At 38.1% G+C, this 19,944-nt stretch overlaps 1 protein-coding gene across 1 annotated transcript; it reads right to left on the minus strand.

The window, feature by feature from the left end:
• Nucleotides 1-1,094: 1,094 nt before the first annotated feature.
• LOC104110449 (monooxygenase 1-like) lies at nucleotides 1,095-4,612 on the minus strand. The gene is made up of 6 exons (XM_009619953.4): nucleotides 4,354-4,612; nucleotides 4,103-4,249; nucleotides 3,012-3,062; nucleotides 2,768-2,939; nucleotides 1,970-2,195; nucleotides 1,095-1,744 (listed from the first exon to the last, which is right to left on the minus strand). The coding sequence occupies exons 1-6, from the start codon at nucleotides 4,440-4,442 to the stop codon at nucleotides 1,239-1,241; spliced, it is 1,191 nt and encodes a 396-aa protein (XP_009618248.1). The 5' UTR covers nucleotides 4,443-4,612; the 3' UTR covers nucleotides 1,095-1,238.
• Nucleotides 4,613-19,944: the final 15,332 nt, after the last annotated feature.

The raw sequence follows: 19,944 nt of genomic DNA on the forward strand, positions 1-19,944 counted from the left end.
TCAGGTGTGCAGGAGAAATGGTAAACTAGGCAGAAGAACTCATATAGGCACAATGGGTAAATCTTCCTCCGGTTTGAAGTCTGGACTCCATTTCCGGAGCCACATTTATTTCTGATCAATTTCTATTACTCTTTTGAACCAAATCGTGTTGAAGTCCTCATCATTTGTGAAGTCTAGAAACACATTGTAGCTGTCGTATACATCAATTCTAACCGAACCTTTCAGCGAGAATCGTTCGAAAAATCGAGATCTGATTTGGTCAATCTGGGGGCGAATCTTCAAAAATTTTCCCACAATTGTTCTTCTACATTCTGCTGCCATCACTCTATAATAGTCTCTAGTCTTGAATATTACCGCTGGCATTCCATTATGTGTGGTCCTTCTAGCCACCACTGATTCTTGCTCTTGATGAGTTGGAGTCGCTGGGGAGTTCTGAATCGTGCTAGCATAAGTTATTTTTACTGGAATTCCACCTTGTGCCCGACTCGTGCTTGCTTGGGGATCCTTTTGATGCTCAGTACGCGCCGGATTGTTGTCGTCCGACGGCTCAATTAGGAGGAGCGTGGGCCGTACTCTCCGTTATGCGTACAACATATCTGTCTCCTATTTTATGCGCGTGTCAAAGTACTTGAATTACAGATATGCCTAGCATTAATTAATTCCCTACAAACGATATATTGATTTCCTATATATTTACTTTTCCAAATACAAAAGGGGATATCTAAGAGTATCGTCTATCACCCTCTATTTTCGATGCAGTGACAAATTTAACTAATAGTTCCAATAAGTATTCCGCAAACAATTCAAACGAGAAGAGAACATTGATACATTAACAGACTGACTAAAAGTTTAAACCAGTCATCCTCAAATAGTTCCAACGAGAAGGGCACGCTAATCATTGAAGTATTGTGCTAGGATAAGCCCATGAAAACTGAGAATCCTAGAATGAACTTTGTTGTATAGCCCCTTTTATGTTACAAAATTGAAGGAAATTGAAATATACCAGCTGAGCCAGCATTACAAAATTGATGCTCAATAATGTTAACCAGCCCTACATATCTGTATTGCTTCATCATATTTGTGGAGATGCAATATTAAATGGATTGGAAAAGAGGAGAAATTTTTGAAATATAATTACAAAACACATGATGTTTATTTATACATCAACAAATTGATGATGGATATATGGATACATATTAGTAGATCCTGGATGTGTTGAAGTAATGAGATTTTGGCATTCAAAGGTGACCACAGTCATATTCCACATGAGCATTTGGGTTTTTGAAGAAAAGGGCCATCACAGCTATGACAATAAATTTTGTCAGTATTGGTCTATTCTCAATAAGAAGGGCAGTAAGATAAGCTTGTGTTGCCAGTTTTACCACCCTCATTCTCCTCTCTTTTATATACTGATCCAGTGCCTCTCCAACTTTTTCATGATCAAAACCTCCCTTTAATGTCTTTGCCAAGTTTCTTGCAAGAACCACTGCATCTTCTATTCCTGCCGAACCTCCCTGGCCAAGAAATGGACCCATCACATGCATTGCATCTCCAGCAACCGTTACTGTCTTTTCGCGAAAATTTCCAAGCATCAAGTCCCATGGTTTGTGATATCTCAAGTGAGTGAAAGATAGAGAATCCAGGTCACATCCCTCTATTATTTCTTGTACATCTTTTGGATGATCACTTGTTGCCTCCAGGGCTCTTTGTTTGATAAGCTCTGGCTCTTGTGGAAATTTGGAATCTGAATGTGCACATTGTAAACATTGAGTTAAGAATATATCACGTGCAGTGAAAGGTACACAATCAAACAGATCATATAAAGAAGAAGAAAGATGGATATACAAATACGCAGAGCAAGTATTAGTAGCACATATTTTCAAACAAATTTCTATAATGGGCTCGTGAAAAAATATCACAATTCAAGTAATGCTCATTAACGTGTTCTATCAATTTGAATAGGAGGTACCTGTTCCGTGATGAACATTAATAAACCAATGGACCAACTTATCATTGATCGGTAATCTTCCAAATTTAGTTTGACCACTTATGAGGCGGACAAATTCGAGAGGAAATGAGTGACCATTTGGATAACTCGTTAAACCCCTGATTGCAGAGATACGAAAAGTTTTGGTAGGCTTTACCCCAAGGAAACTTGACACTACTGACCTCGATCCATCACACCCGATCAAAATCTGCAATAATCACTCAAAGATAATGGAATCAACTATTGACCACTAACAACAAATGTGAAAGAAATACTTGATTTCGATTCTTCTCATGAAAGTTTCTGACAACAAATTCTTAATTGTCTTGTGACAAGGGAAATGTAATAATAGTAAGCCTTTAATTTAATAATTTAGCTTCTATTATCAGATTTTTTTAATGCTTATTGGTCCATTAAATTGATGACACTCAATACTGATAAATTATGACAACGCGCCAAGAGTTCTAACAAGGAGATTCAAAAGAGTGCTAGAGTGTCACAAGTGAAATTTGAACCTACAACCTAAAGAATTTGTTAGCCACCTTTACCAAAATATCAGAAGTTTCCACGGTAATTTTTTTTATCATGAGATTCCATTGAACCCCAGCCAGATCATACATAGTTTATCAGCGCGACGATAGATGCTAATATAGCTTCTTTGGCATTAAACACTTTCAAATGGTATAAGAATTGAGTTTGCACGATTTCGTAAGAACAAAAACAAAAACGGTACTTATATTCAAATATGAACTAGAGGAAAGAGCAATAAAGAAAAAGTACCTTGGCACCAATACGCTTTCCATTAGATAGTACAATGCATGGTAATGAAGTGAGAGGATCCATTTCCACTGACGCAATTTCACATCCAAAACGTATTGTCTTCGGAGGCAAAGCATCAGCAAATGTTTCGACTATATCGCTCCTTTTCAGACAGCGAACCTCCCCAATGTTCCTTTTCATACAATGGTAAATGTTTACTTTCTGTTCTTTCAAGTGTAGAAAAAGATCTCAGTTTTTTACTTACTTGTTATGTGTGTATTGTTCTTTGCCCTCGTCGATCCATGTCATTCGAGTCCTGTTTTGAAGTGATGATATACTCCATAAAGTTAACAAGAGTACAACGAGTTGCAAGTAAATCAAAAGTACCATTGTTCTAGCAAATGGAAACGCAAAGGTGAGAAGACAAAATAAGCTCTTGATTGTCATAGATGAAGGAAAATATATCACCATGATTTAACTTATAGATGCTCACCGTACAAAAAGCTTTTACTCTACGTACATAATTGGCATTTAAGTGACCTAATAGTAAAAATAATTATAGTATTTAATGTACATAAGTTAAAATCAATTCAAAACATAAGTAGTCATTTGGCCAATTTGACGACTGATGTTGTATTTACCTTCAGTCATTGTCTCTATAATACTTTTAATTATATCTTTAGCGTGATTTTCTAGTTGTTTATTATTCAATCAGTCCCAATTTATGTGACACGCATTCATTTAAAGTCCGTCAACAAAGAGTACCACACTTTTTAATTTAGAAATAATATAACTTTAAATTTTTTATTTTTCGATCGTTTAATGAGATAAATTATAACAATTGAAATATCTACTGCCTATGTTAGCCACAATCTTTCTTTCATTCTTAAATTCGTGCTCTATCAAACGCCACCAGATAAATTGAAACGACAAGGTAAAAGAATTCGCATGGTAAAGTTCTTTTCCTGGTTGTTTGTTAATGGAGGTCCCCAACTCTTTCGGTTGGTTGATCATTACTTTAAGTTAATATCTGCTCCCTGCATTTTGATTTTATATGGCTAATTAGTTTATCAGGCACGAAATTTAAGGATATAAAAGAAAACTTTTTGATCTTTTGGTCTTAAACTAAAAGTGTATGTAACATATTAAACTTAGTCTAGTGGTCTAAAACATGTCATGTTACTTATAAATGAATATCATTAATAATGAAATGAGAATGCTAGATATAGAAATAATAAGAGACTAAAAAAAGAAATAAGACACGTCTAAACCTTCTTGAAAACAAAAAGATAAAATTATCCAAAATCAAATGGGTAAGTGGATCATTAGAAAAGGAGAAATTGACAAAAAGAGTACCCTTGAAGAGGTAGAGAAGTAGATCTTAGGTGAGAACCAACACCAAGCTGATCCAATGCCCTCCATCCATTAGGCAATACACCTATTGCTGCTCCTGCTGCTCTTAGCGTTTCTGATTTCTCTAACACAACACTCTTTAGCCCTTTCCTGCATTTAGTTATACATATGTTTTCTTTCTTAAGTAAACTGCTTGATCTTAGCTAAAACTTGTCAATATATAGAAAGAAGAAGAGGAAGAAAAAGAAAAGTACTTGTGCAAAGCAAGGGCCGTAGCAAGGCCACAAAGGCCACCACCCACTATGACTATCTCGTGCATTTCTTCACAACCACCTGGCTCCATCTTCTCTCCCTATCACTTAATGATATCAATAAGTTTGTGATCTTTGGATACGAGGTGATTGATTGGATCTATATATTAGTGTTTACTTAAGTAAGTTTATTAGTAAAGAAAATGTATTTCTTCTAAGAAAGGGTTGAATTCATTTGCAAGAAAACGTTTGCCCAAATACATAAGTTATTTCTGTCTCTCTAACCCAAATAACGTGATAATTCACTACTAGAAAACTGTCTTCGTCCAAGGCATTCCGACCGATATTGGTCGGAAAGAAATACCGACCGAAATCGATTGGAAACAAAGTAAAATGATCGAAAAAATCAAATAAAAAATTATAAATAAGAATACCGACTGACGTCGGTCGGTTTATGTGGTCCCACAAAAAAGAAAGTTTGCTTTATCTGACACAGTTAAAATTTTCGACAGATTTCGGTCGGAAAATGGTCAATCTTTGACCAAAGACTGGTGAGATTTGCATACTATCTACAAAAGAAATGATTAATTAAAATAATTATAGAATACAGACCGATGTCGGTCGGAATGTTTAATTTAATTTTTTTCTGCCCTACGTCAATTGTTTTTTTTATAATAAATAATTATTTATCATATAATTATAAAATTTCAGACCGATATCGATCGGAAATACTAAATTGTATATATATTTATTTATATACATACATACACATATATAAACACACATACATACGCGCACACACATGCACAGTACACACACACACACACACACACACACATATATATATATATATATATATATATATATATATATATATATATATATATTCTCAAATTGTGTGATTTGACCGAGTATATGTTGTTATTGCTACAACTTATGTTTTAATATAGCACTACATCTTATGGCACTATATATTTTATTTTTAAATAAGTTACGGACCGAAATCGGTCGATATTAATGGTCAAAATGGTCAAACACTTATACACACACAAATCACCTCACCACTCCCTTCTCACCCAAAATCAAACATCCCCACTTCGTCTCTCCTGCGCCACCACTGCTCCTCCGCCACCACTGCTCCTCCGCCACTACTGTCGTACCACCACTGCTCCTCCGCCACTGCCGCGCCACCCACTGCCGCGTCACTTCCAAAATCATACCCCTCATCTCTTTAAATGTTAGTTATCTACATTTATTAATTTTAATTATTTAAATTCTTTCAATTGTATAAACTAGGGTTTACAATTTGGGATTTTTGGTATTTTGTAACTAAAGTTTATTATGTAATTTAATTCTATAAATTAATTTGAATTATGATTAATATAACATGTAATATATATGTTTTTTATAGATATGGAATGTCGTCGTTGGACTTTTAGGGCATATTAAATTATGATTTAGGGTTTATTAATTATGAATAATATTAAGTGAGTTAGTCTAATTGAATGGCTTAACTAATTCAATATTCTAGTGTTTGACTATGTTGTATTTTGTAACTAAAGTTTATTATGTAACTTAATCTATAATTTAATTTGAATTATGATTAATATAACATGCAATTTATTTATTCTTTATGTAGATGAAATATCGTAGTTGGACTTTTAGGGCACATTAAATTATAATTTAGGGTTTATTAATTATGATTAATAGTAAGTGAGTTAGTCTAATTGAATGGCTTAACTAATTCAATATTGATGAATGCTCCAAGTATATAAAAAAAAGCAATAGTAGTGGGGTGTGTTTCAAAAGTGGTGAAGGCAACCAGTATGAGGAAAATGATTATTATGGTGTGATCAAAGAGATTCTAGAATTATAATATTCAGCTTAGCCAAATAAGAAGATCATACTTTTCCGATGCAAGTGCTTTGACCCAACACCTTGAAGAGGTACAAATGTACACTCGCAGTACAACATAATTGAGGTTAATAAAAAGAGAGAGTATGATCGCTATCATCCTTTTATAATTGTAGAAAAAGTTAGGCAATTGTATTATGCTCCATATCCACTGTGGAAGGATAACGCTTATTGGTTGGTTGTAATCAAAACTAAGCCTGTTGGTATGGTGGAAGTTGAGAATGTGCTAGATATTGCTTACCAAAATAATACCTCAAGTGTTAACCAAATGGTGGATGATCAGTTAGAAAATGACTTGGAGCATCCTCAACGCATATTAGAAGAAGTTGATATGGAGGAAATGACAATCATAGAAAATGAAGATGAAGAATCACCTAATGAAAATGAAATAAGTGAAGAGGAAGAATTTTCGGACGAGGAAGGATATTTCGAAGACGACTAGCGTGTTAGTTTTTCAAGTGCTCTCAACTTATATAGATTTATATTCTCAATTCTAACATTTTCTTTAATTTATGCAGATGACCGGTAGGGGTCGAGGTAGGTATAGGAAGGATAAAAGGCCTATTGATCATGATGATGGTGCTACACCCTCGCTTCCTTCCTCTCCACACTTGCATCCGTCCGCTGTTGATGGCTGTCAGCAATCTTCTAGGCACACATCTTTTCCACCACATCCATCTACTCATCAGACTACCTACCATTCGCCCTCCCAGCAGTATTCTTACCATTCTCCGCCACAGGGCTATACCCCGCTTCCTCCACATGATCCTGCATATAGTTACATGGGTCCATCGACTCAGCAGTCACAGGGCCATGTGGTGATACGCTCGTCATCTGCTCCATTTTCTTCATCACCAACTGGATCGCATCCATCTAGATTTCAGCCAGCCAGATCGCAGTAGTCACAGGGCCATGGGGTATGGATCGCATCCATCTTCATCAGCGACCCCGTCTCCCTCTCTACGAGTTCGTCTCCTAGCATTTTTAGACTTCGCCTTCGGGATAGTAGCGCTGAGCCAGATGCCTCCCCTTCTCCTTACGCTTCAGATTTATAGGAGGAAGATGATCCAGAGGAAGTGAGGTATGATCGTTATCATAGAATGATCATCAGGCCTGAGGGAAATGGGTAAGATTTATTTATTACTTCTTTGTTATTGCTGAATTATAATAGCTAGTCTTGTTTATTTAATGTAATTTCTATGTTGTAGGTTCATACCTAATCATCGAACTAAAAAGATAATCACTGAAGCTCTTGGCCAGTTGTATTATGCACCCTATGCGACTTGGAGTAACTTTCCACCGGAGCTCGTGCAATAAATTTTTAACCAATTTAAGGTTTTAATACAATTCTTATCTATTTAAGTATTATATTAATAATATTTTCATCTAAAGTTACACACTCCATTTGCAGACTAAGTGTACCTTGGAAGACTAGCATAACAGTTCCATTCTTGCAAATTTTAAGTTCAAATGCCGTAAGAGACTATCCACTTCCTTCTATTCTGCTCGAAAGAAGAGCAAGAAGCCTTCATGGGTTCTACCACACATATGGGAGGATCTGGGAGGCAGTGGGCCACTGAGAAGTTCGAGAAGAAGAGTGAACAGAAAAAGAAGGTCCGAGCATCTGAGAAGGGTGGCTCCTTGCACTGTGTGGGCGTAAGGAGCATGGGGACTGCGAGGAGACTACTGGTAATTCCTTAAAATATTAATTCTATTTTTATCGAACTATATTTATATATTTTAATTTAGTTAACATGTTTTATTATTTTTGTAGAAAAAAAATATAGGAGGAAGATGACTCATGATGAGTTCTTCATGGAGACTCACATCCGGAAGAAGAAGGCACCGACATATCCAAGTAGATGGGTCGAGGACCGGGCGGAGATTACATATGAAAGTTTCATAACTACAATAACTTGAAATTAATATTTATAATTTTATATAGTTAATAATTTTCTATCTTCTAAATAAAGAGTCGCTACAAGATTAATGTGGAGGAGTACACTCAGAGCTTGCCACCGAATAAGCAAGGCGAGCGACCACCCGTTTCAGATAAAGAGCGCAGAAGATATGGTTAGATGTTGTCGGTGGTCCTAAAAAGGGGATAGCATACGGCCTTCCAGAGAGATCATTTAGGCGCTACAGGGCTGGATTGTAAGGTATAGGGACTTCCGCCTAAGGCCAGACAATTGATAGGTCGACTCTCTCATCTTTGGAGAAGAAGATCGCAAAGCTGACAGCAGAGCTTGAAGAGACAAAGGCTAGAGAACAAAAGAGAGATAGACAACTTGATACCATTCAAGTTCAGCTAGAAAAGAGGGACCAACAATTTAATCTCCTTCAAGGTCAGCTGGCCAATCTTCTTGCTAGTGGTGCTTTCCTCATTCCCGGGTCACGTGAGCTTTCCCCAGATACTAATCTTTCTCGTTGTGATCCTTTGAACCATGCCGACGATGAAGCTTCTAGTAATAAAGATGGAGAAGATGCAATACAAAACACTCATTGAATGGTATGTATTGCTAAACAAAGTTTTGAACTTGTGAATATTTAGTTGGGAATAGTTTTGAACGTTGATTGTATTGTTGATATTATTCTGTTATTTAACATTTGTATAGTTGTTGTTGTTATTGTTGTGGTTGTTGTTGGTTAATTGTTGTTGTTGTTATTGTTATGGTTATTGTTGGTTAAAGTTGTTGTTGTTGGTTAATTGTTGTTGTTGGTTAATTATTGTTGGTTAATTGTGGTTGAATGAAAGCAATGTAATGCTGTCATTATAGGATGGATATTGGTTATAATTGGCACTTGGTGTATTCTGCCAGGTGTTTACCCAGAAAACCGATCGATTTCGGTCAGAATTCTCAAACAAAAAAATCGGAAACTCATATTTACCGACCGACGTCGATCGAAAATTTCAATTTGAAATCTGCAGAAATTTAAAATTTTCGACCGACGTCGGTTGGAAATTTATTAATTTTATTTATTTATTATTCTATTTTTCCGACCGATTTCGGTCGGTATGTTAAAATTTAGAAAGAAATATAAAATTATTACATATTTATGATTCCGACCGAAGTCGGTCGATATTTTAAAAATATAAATAAATAATAATTTAAATAATACGACCGATGTAGGTCGGTATATTTATGTTTGTCAATCAAAGCGGTCAACCAACGATTGAATTAACCGACCGACTTCGGTAAGAAACACCGCCTTCGGTCGCAATGCCTTAGCGACCATTATTCTTCCAAAGAATTAAAAGCGGTCGAAAATCGGTTTCTTTTTCTTTAAATCTGACCGATATCGGTCGGTACTGGTGGATGCAATTTGGCAATTTTCTAGTAGTGTAACATGCATGGCATTACTGGAAATCTTAAAAAATATAAAATTGTACTAAGATTTTAAAATGCCTGTTTGATTAATCTCTTTTTAGGGCATAGTTGGGTGTGGCCAGTCACTACGAAGAAAATCTGAATTGCCAACAGATTTCACCAATGACCAAAATCCATTAGTATATTACGAACAGATTAAACAAATAATTCGTAACAACTTTGTGGTTCAGAATTTGGAAACTGATTACTAACCAATATTTTTATAACGATCCAACTGGTTGTTTTGAGTTCTAGAACCTCATTTCTTTTTAAACATTGCGTAGGTTAATTTGATGATTTTATGACTTGGAAGTATGGGTGGTTCAGGTCCTGAGAGGTTTGGAAGTGATTTGGAATGCTTGGTTTCTAACTAGAGGCTTAAAGTTAAGAGAGTTGACCAAAGTAAACATTTTAGATTAACGAGCTCAGATTGGTAATTTGAAGCTTCAGATAGGTTCATATGATGATTTTGGGCTTGTACATATGTTCAGTTTAGTACTTGAGGGGCTCATATGTGATTCAAAAGTATCTTATGAAAGTTGAAACTTGAGGAACTTAAGAGAGTTCTGTAACGACCCAGCTGGTCGTTTTGAGAGTAATAGTCCCGACCCCCAATTTACTGCTTCTCCCATATCTATTTCTGCTATTGTGACTTGCTGGGAGGTTTCGTTTTATTTTTTTGGAGTGTTTTGGGACACTTAGTCCCAAAATGGAGGTTTAAGTCTTAGGATTTTGACCGTAGTCGGAAGTGTGTGAAGACGACTCCGGAATGGAGTTCTGTTGGTTCCGTTAGCTCAGTTAGGTGATTTTGGACTTGGGAGCGTGTACGGACTATGAAATTGAGGTCTGTAGCTAATTTAGGCTTGAAATGGCGAAAATCGAATTTTTGGAAAGTTTGACCGGGGGGTTGACTTTTTGATATCGGGGTCGGATTCCGATTCCAGAAGTTGGAGTAGGTCCATAATGTTGAATATGATTTGTGTTCAAAATTTGAGGTCAATTAGACGTGGCTTGGTAGGTTTCGGCATCGTTTGTTGAATTTGAAAGTTTAGAAGTTCTTTAGACTTGAATGCAGGTGTAATTATTGTTTTGATGTTGTTTTGAGTGATTCAAAGGCTCGACTAAGTTCGTATGATATTTTGGGATGTGTTGGTATGTTTAGTTGAGGTCCTGGGGCCTCGGGTGAGTTTCGGGTGGTTAACGGGTCATTTTTTGGACTAGGCTTGATAGCTGAAGTCTGGTTGCAACAGGTTCTGGTTTCCTTGTACGCGATCGTAGGGATTCATTCACAATCGCATAAGCTTATTCGGGGCAGGGGTGAGTTTGTTCTACGCGATCGCAGAGTTAGGAACGCGATCGCGTGTGTGTGCAAAGTTGTGCTTCGCGAACGCGTGGCTAAGGTCGCGTTCGCGTAGAAAGATTTGAGCAGGAGAGGAGGTGTGGCCAATGCTCTGCACGATCGCGTGAGGCAGGATGCGATCGCGTAGGTATGAGAGGCAGTGATCCGCGATCGCATGGGTGATTCTGTCATCGCATGGGGTAAAAATCTTGGGGCAGCGAAGTTGTTCTTCGCGATCGCGAGGCTATTTCCGCGATCGCGATTATGGAACTGTCTGGGCAGTATTAAAGTTTCCAAAAACAGGGATTTTGCCATTTTATCAAAAACTTGAGTTGGGAGCACGGGATTGGGTGATTCTTGAAGGGATTTTCATGGTGTTGATTGGGGTAAGTGAGTCTTACTTGATTTTGGTTAAATCCCATGATTTCATCTTTAATTTTATCATCTAAATTGTGATTTGGGGTGAGAAATTAGGGAAAAAGAGGAAGAACTCTTGAGTGGGATTTTGAGGTTTTGAATGGGATTTTGTTATCGGATTTAAGTAAATTTGGTATAGTTAGACTCGTGAGTGAATGGGCTTTCGAATTTTGTGACTTTTGTCGGATTTCGAGACGTGGGCCCGAGAGCCGGGTTCGGGCCAATTTCGGATTTTTGGCTTTAATTTAATACTTTTCTTGTGGAATTGATCCCTTTAGCCTATATTGATTGTATTGTTCTACTTGTGGCTAGATTCGGGACGTTTGGAGACCGATTTGAGAGGCAAAGGCATTTTGGAGTAGAGATTTGCTCGATTTGAGGTAAGTAACAGTCTTGAATCTGGTTTTGAGGGTATAAAACCCTGGGAATTGGTATAATGTGATATTTGGAGGTAACACACATGCTAGGTGACGGGCGTGCGAGCGTGCACCATGAGGGATTGTGACTTGGTCCGTCTCGTGTGACTGTAAAGTCGAATAGCCATTGTTATTACTTATTTTTCCTTGTTTTTGAGCAATTGACTGCCTTTCATGTTAGAAACCATGCTTAGGCCACATGATATCACTGTTGGGACCCGCAACGATCGTATACTTGTTGAATTGACTGCTAATTATTGTCTTGTACTTAATCACAGTCTTTTTGTGTGTTATATCTCTGTTTCCTCTCATTTCTTGTTGATACTTGCTGTGTTCTCTGTTTGGGCTGGTTATTATGATATTTTGTGAGCCCGAGGGACTGGAGAGGTTAGTAACTGAGATAGGGCCTGAGTGTCGAGCTGCGAGCTGTGAGGTATATGAATCGGGTTGCACGCCGCAACAAGATTGGATCGTGTTGCACGCTGCAATAATATTGGATCTGGTTGCATGCCGCAATAATATTGGATCGGGCTGCACGCCGCAGCAATATAGCGCTTGGGCTAAAGGAGCCCCTCCGCAGTCTGCACATCCCCAGTGAGCGTAGGTACCTATTGCTAGTGTGTATTGAGAGCTGAGAGCCGAGAGTATGAGTTGAGTGACTGCTGCCTTGAGAGGCTGTACTTGCTTTTATTTATTGTTGCACTTAGTTGTTATCTGTCGTTGTAGTCAAATTTCTGGAAGATTCATATCTGTTTTACTTGAGCTCGAACTGATTTGACTTACACCACCGGAATTGAAAGTATGTTCACTCTTTACTGAAAACTTTTGAAATGAACTGTATTTTTATAGCTCGTCATTACTTCTCAGTTCCTTATTTAATTCTGTTACTTGCTGAGTTGGTTGTACTCATGCTACACTCTGCACTTCATGTGCAGATCCATGTGTGTACGGTTCTGGCGATCGCTGAGTTCGTGTGCGAGCTGATTATCGGACACTTACGAGGTAGTTATCGGCGTTCGCAGTCCTTGTTTCTCCTTTCTTATTATCTTTTCTCTCTTATAATGGCATTTGGCACAGACTGTAGTAGACTCTGTTTCTAGATTGGTTGTTAGATGCTCCTGACTTAGTGACACCCCGATGTCAGGCTATTTTTTCGCACTTATATTTTAATTGGGTTTTACCCCCGTTTTATGAAAAACTCAAGTTATTTTAAATGTCTTAATTCATTTCTGTTAAATTTTGAAAATATTTTGGAAAGGTCGGCTTGCCTAGTACCATGATAGGCGCCATCACGACGGGTTAGGTTTTGGGTCGTGACAAGTTCATAGTCTGATTTGGACTTCTATTCTTACTTGTGATATTTCTATATGTGTTTAGAGTATTTGGACAAGTTCGCATAGGATAAGTGGACTAGCAAGGTGGCTTGGAGGGGTCCCGGGGACTCACGTGAGTTTCGGGGCGTTAAAGGATGATTTGAAAGAGAAAAACTAGCAAGTCAGCACCAGGTCGTAGAGGCTCGCGACTTGGCCGTAATGTGAGGGGATAAGATGAGCCAAGGGGCAGCTCATCCCGGGTCCTCGCCATGCACGGACTATGGACGAGCTTCCAGTTCTAAAATTTCAGCTTTTTAGCTTATTTAATCCCTATTTCGTACATAAACTTTATTTTATCATTTTTAGAGCTACAAGACGCGAATTTGAGAGATTTATGGAGGAGATTTCATCTACATCTTTGGGATAAAAAATCTTAACATAGATCTATGATTATTACATGAATCTATTATCGATTTTGTCTTGAAACAAGGAATCTAAAGAGAAAAAAGAGGGGGTTTGACTTGAAAGTTAAGACTCTACTAGAAAATGTCAAATTTCCGACAATCAAAATTATCGGAAATTGGTCGGAAAATAGAAATTTCCGATGGATTTACGACCGAAATCAATAGGTTGAAAAATAGATGGTCAGATTTTCTTTTTGATGAAATCAGTCGGAAACTTCTAACCATTTTGGTCGCAAAACTGAAAAACTGTGATGACCAAATAAATTCAAATGTTTCGACCACTTTGGTCGGTAGATTTGCGACCATTTCAGCCGGTAAATAAAAAATTATTTAAAAAATTGTAATTGTTTCGGCATAATCAATCAAAAGATATAAATTAATTAAAATAAAAATTAATATTTCCGACCGAATCTATGGAATATTTAAAAATTAATTAAACAAATAATTAAATCTTCCGACCACTTCGATCGAATATCTGGCAATTTCAAAGTAAATATTTCGACCATAGTGACCGGAAATCAGTTAAAAAAGTCAATAAATTTCGTTAGAATTCTGATGTATTTTCAACTACACGACATGCTAAATCAAACAACCAAACAAATAATCAACCATATGTAACGACCTGACCGGTCGTTTTGAGCTTTAGCGTTCCATTCACTGGTTTGAGACTCTGAGTAGCTTCATATTATGTATTATGACTTGCGTGTATGGTTGATTTCAGTTTTCTAGTGGTTTGGGATTGATTTGGAAGAATGGTTCTCTTTTTAGAAGCTTTAAGTTGAAAGAGTTGACCAATATTTGACTTTGGGGTAAACGGACTCGGAATCGAATTTTGATTGTTCCGATAGGTTCGTATGATGATTTTTGTCATGCTCCGAACCTGGAGAGGGGAGGGGGAGAGACCGGCACCCGGTGCCTCACCTATCCTTGCATACCAACTTGCGACTAAGAAACTATGGACATATAATATCATACTTTGGCCAGGGGCCACATTGCAAGATAATTTGCGAAGCAAAATATAAAACTGAATGGAAATTAATGCCGACTAAATGTCAATATGAAGCTAGGCCGGCAAGGCCGTCATAACTGCTACAACTGACAAGTCAACAAAATATACATACAGGGCCTACAAGCCCAACATACTGCACTAACTGACAGGATATGTCTACAAGCCTCTACTGCTGGATGTACTGTGATCGGAACAGGGCCCCGACCTACCCGTAACCTATATACATATATATACAGGATGTACATAAAACTCTAGACCCGGCAACTCCGAAGGACGTAGAGCTTACCGATAAAGCTGAAATCGGGCAACACATACTTATGAGGTCTACCCGTTTGTCTGTCTGAACCTGCACGCATGAAATGCAGCATCCCCAGAAAAAAATAGGCATCCGTACGAAATAATATACCGAGTATGAAAGGCAATAATATAACTGAAACATGAAACTGAACTGATAATATAATAGCTGAAAGTAACTGGGAGTCAAAGATAATCTGAAGATATGCTCATCTGCTGATGCTGACTCAACTCTCTCAATATAGTAAGTAAAATAGCTGTGCGGCCTTATAAGGCTCGGTATATGTATATATCTAGTCTGCCGTAGTAGGCTCGCTCATAGGCGCTCGACTTCCGAAATATGAATTTCTCTTTATGTCTCGTCACTAACTCATGTAATGGATTTTCTTATTATGTAATCATTCATTTACTTAAGTAATGACATATGGTATTTGTAAGCTTATGTTCGTTGACTAAACCAGGATTATTTTATACTTTGGTATCACTTACGCCGAAATCGTAAAAATATCAGTGTGGTAGTAATAAAGGTATCTCAACACCTTCAATTAGGAAATCCTTACATAATAATCCACATATTATTGTTCCCTAAATATTTTCCACTGCATTATTACAATTCAGCATAATTTTCCAAATTTTTGCTATTACGGGATCATTCGTAAAAGTATCAGTGTGTTAGTAATAAAGGTATCTCAACACCTTCAATTAGGAAATCCTTACATAATAATCCACATATTATTGTTCCCTAAATATTTTCCTCTGTATTATTACAATTCGGCATAATTTTCCAGATTTTTGCTATTACGGGATCATGCCAAAATGAAGGAAGGGCTTAGCCTTAACACACCTGGAGTAGGGAAAAATTCGTATGATATTCTTGAGAAGGATTGTACCGTACTCCCTTAGAATTGCAACATCTCATTGTTATTATGCAGTGCAATTTCATATGAATTTCAAAACTCCCTCACCTTCGTTCCTTGTTTTGTCTTTCTGTATGCTATATTATATTTTCCTAATGAAAATAATTTGGGAGGGGAAGCTGGAGTACTTATATCTTTTATAACTCATATAGAAATTCCACAGCCACTTCTTGATTTTCAGATTTTAGTAGTCATATGTACCTTGTATATTGAACAATTATACCATTCACGACCTTGTGTATTTTTGTAGCTTAAATTCTATGCCTTTGTAGTATTGTCTAATCTTTGCCAGAGTGGATTTGGTTTCTATTGAAGATGAGTTAGAGATGACTAACATATTCCACTTCTTACGTGTAAAATGGCTATGGAATGTTGTCCAAGTGCCTACTAATTACATTGTCCAAAGGCAAGAGTCACTTAACTCTTGCTCTACTTGCTGCCGCGTGGGGGAGGATTTGTCCCCACTTACAATTATCCACAACTCCTTAATCAATTTATTTATTCCCCACTAATTTATTATTTAACCAATTATCCACATAATTAAGAATTATCTCAAATTACTTAAAATACTACTCATTTTTAATACACTTTATACATCATACTATCATGGTCATATGGTACCTAGTATGGCACTAGTCCATAAATACCGGGTATTATAGCTCGGACCGTATTTTATCCCAAATTGCCAAACTTTGAAAAAACTTTATTTTCTTCGATTCGCTTACCCTCTCACCTTCACGAATTTACTTATCCCTTGTTTGAAATAGCATAATACTTGTAATCTCATAATAATTTCCTTCCCGAACTTATGTCAATTAACTTACGACGAAACTTTAACGTATGAAAATGCGAGATGTCACATTCTTCCCCCCCTAGAAACATTCGTCCTCGAATGTTTATTCTTATTCGTCCTCGAATGTTTATTCTTAGAGACTTTGGGAAAACTTTACCAGAGTCTCTTCCGTACATTAGATTAAAACCAACCTGTACGCAACCAGAAAACATACTATACATGCCATACATGGCCAATGTCTATAAATAGAAACATTTGGCTTCACACAACTGTCCATTATAAATTCTGAAAATCAACAATAAGAGCTTACCTGATGACCTACTAGCCTGAATAAAGCTGTGCTGAGGTATCCCACCTCAAGCTATATCTTTAGTTTGAAATACGTGGGGGTATTTAGGCTTTATTTCTTCCTCCGCTTCCCACGTCATCTCTTTCACATTCTTGCTTCTCCATAAAACCTTCACGGAGGCTACCTCCTTATTCCGTAGCTTGCGGATTTGTCGGCCTAGGATGGAAACCGAAATTTCCTCGTATGACAAGTCCTCTGTAATCTGTACATCATCCGTGGACACCACCCGGGTAGGATTGCCAATGCACTTGTGTATCATAGATACGTAAAAAACCGGATGGACAGAATCCAATTCCGACGGCAATTCTAACTCATAAGCTACTTGGACCACTTTTCGAATGATCCTATAAGGCCCAATATACCGTGGGCTAATCTTGCCTTTCTTGCCAAACTTCATCACGCCCTTCATAGGCGACACCTTTAAGAATACCCAGTCACTAACCCCGAACTCTAAGTCTCGTCGCCGCACGTCAGAATATGACTTCTGACGACTCTGGGCTGTCGACAGTCATTCCCGGATAAGATTTACTTTCTCTACGGCTTGCTGAACCAGGTCTGGCCCATGTAACCCAGATTCTCCAACATCAAACTACCCTTATAGGAGATATGCACTTACGCCCATACAAAGTCTCGTACGGAGCTATCTGGATACTGGAGTGGTAACTGTTATTATATGTAAACTCGATTAGAGGTAGATGTTCATCCCAACTTCTTTTAAAGTCTAACACACATGCTCGTAACATATCTTCGAGCGTTTGAATTGTGCGCTCGGCTTGTCCATCAATCCGTGAATGAAAAGTTGTGCTGAGATTCACCTGACTCCCTAGACCTTTCTGAAATGACCTCCAAAAATGTACTGTAAACTGGGCCCCACGGTCAGATATAATAGATATTGGTACCTCATGTAGTCGCACTATCTCCTTAATATATAACTTTGCATAGTCCTCTGCTGTATATGTAGATCTGACCGGCAGGAAATGAGCTGATTTCATGAGCCTATCAACTATCACCCATATGGAATCAAACTTATGATGAGAACGAGGTAAACCCGTGATAAAGTCCACGTTTATCGCCTCCCATTTCCACGTCGGGATCTCTATAGTCTGCATTAGCCCTCCGGGGTTCTGGTGCTCTGCCTTCACCTGCTGGCAACTAGGACACTGAGCGAAAAACTCAGCAATGTTCTTCCTCATATCGTTCCACCAGTACACATCCTTAATGTCATGGTACATCTTCGTCGACCCAGGATGAATGGAGTACCACGAATAATGTGTCACTGACATAATCCTGTCTCGTAGCCCTGCTACATCTGGAAGACACAGACAACCCCTATATCTGAGAACTCCATCTCCCTTGATCTCTAACAACGACTTCTTCTGCTGTGGAACTCGCTCTCTCAACTCGACCAACTATGGATCCTCATACTGCCTCTCCTTTACTTCAGCTATGAGAGATGATTTTGCAGTATTTTGGAGTACAACTCCACCATCGCCAGAGTCTACTAACCGAACCCCCAAACAAGCCAATTGATGAATCTCTCTAGTTAATTTTCTTTTTTCGGCCTCTACATGTGCTAAGCTACCCATCGATCGACGACTTAAGGCATCTGCTACCACATTATCTTTGCCTGGATGGTAGAGAATGTTAACATCGTAATTTTTCAATAACTCAAGCCATCACCTCTATCGCAAATTCAATTCTTTCTGCTTGAAGATATATTGCAGGCTTTTATGATCTATAAATACATCAACATGAACGCCATATAAATAATGTCGCCATATCTTAAGTGTATGGACAACTGCAGCTAATTCGAGGTCATGGGTCGGATAATTCCGCTCGTGCTTCCTTAACTGCCTTAAAGCATACACAATTACTTTCCTATGTTGCATCAGGACACATCCTAACCCGACACCTGAGGCATCACAATACATGGCATAACCATCTGGACCCTCTGGAAGTGCTAGAACTGGCGCTGAGGTCAAACCGTTCTTAAGCTCTTGGAAACTCTGCTCGCAAACCTCTGTCCACTGAAACTTAGTTGCTTTCTGCGTCAACTTTGTCAATGGTACCGAAAGGGAAGAAAAACCCTCTACAAACCTCCGGTAGTATCCTGCTAAGCCTAGAAAGCTACGAATCTCTGTCGGAGTGGTAGGTCTAGGCCAGGATTTCACAGCCTCAATCTTCCGATTGTCTACCTTTATACCTCCATCGGATACAATGTGCCCCTAGAATGCTACTGACTTTAACCAGAATTCACATTTAGAAAACTTAGCATATAATTTACTATCGCGGAGGGTTTGGAGTACCGCTCGCAGGTGGTCCGCATGCTCATCCTCTGAACGTGAATAAACCAAAATATCATCAATAAATACTATCATGAACAAATCTAAAAATGGCCAAAATAGGCTATTCATCAAGTCCATAAATACGGCAGGTGCATTCGTCAACCCGAAGAACATGACAAGGAACTTGAAGTGGCCATATCGGGTCCTGAAACTATCTTAGGAATATCTTTTTCCCGAACTCTGACCTGGTGGTACCGCTATCTTAAATCTATTTTTGAAAAGCATCTAGCTCCCTGGAACTGATCAAACAAGTCATCTATCCTTGGAAGTGGATACTACTTATTCTTAATAGTTACCTTGTTCAGTTGCCTATAATCGATACACATCCTCAACGAGTCGTCTTTCTTCCTTACAAACAATATCGGTGCACCCCAAGGTGAGGTACTGGGCCTGATAAAACCTTTCTCCAGCTAATCTTTTAACTGCTCCTTCAACTCCTTTAATTCGGCAGGTGACATTCTATACGGAGGGATGGATATTGGTTGAGTTCCCGGAAGCAAATCAATGCCAAAATCAATCTATCGCTCTGGAGGACTACCTTGAAGTTCATCTAGGAATACATCTGCGTACTCTTCGACTACTGGAATAGATTGAAGTGTAGGTATCTCAGCATCTGCATCTCTAAGTCTCACAATATGATAAATGCACCATTTGGC

Source organism: Nicotiana tomentosiformis, chromosome 4, assembly GCF_000390325.3.
Source record: "Nicotiana tomentosiformis chromosome 4, ASM39032v3, whole genome shotgun sequence".
In the NCBI taxonomy this organism is placed as follows: domain Eukaryota; kingdom Viridiplantae; phylum Streptophyta; class Magnoliopsida; order Solanales; family Solanaceae; genus Nicotiana; species Nicotiana tomentosiformis.

Bases quoted from the DNA above. Each gene is read 5' to 3' on its own strand.
- LOC104110449 (XM_009619953.4), bottom strand. From the start codon at position 4,442: ATGGAGCCAGGTGGTTGTGAAGAAATGCACGAGATAGTCATAGTGGGT. The intron at 2,196-2,767 runs GTACTTTTTCTT...TGATTATTGCAG, and splicing joins GAAAGCGTATTGGTGCCAAG to ATTTTGATCGGGTGTGATGG. The intron at 1,745-1,969 runs GTACCTCCTATT...GTGCACATTCAG, and splicing joins TAATGTTCATCACGGAACAG to ATTCCAAATTTCCACAAGAG.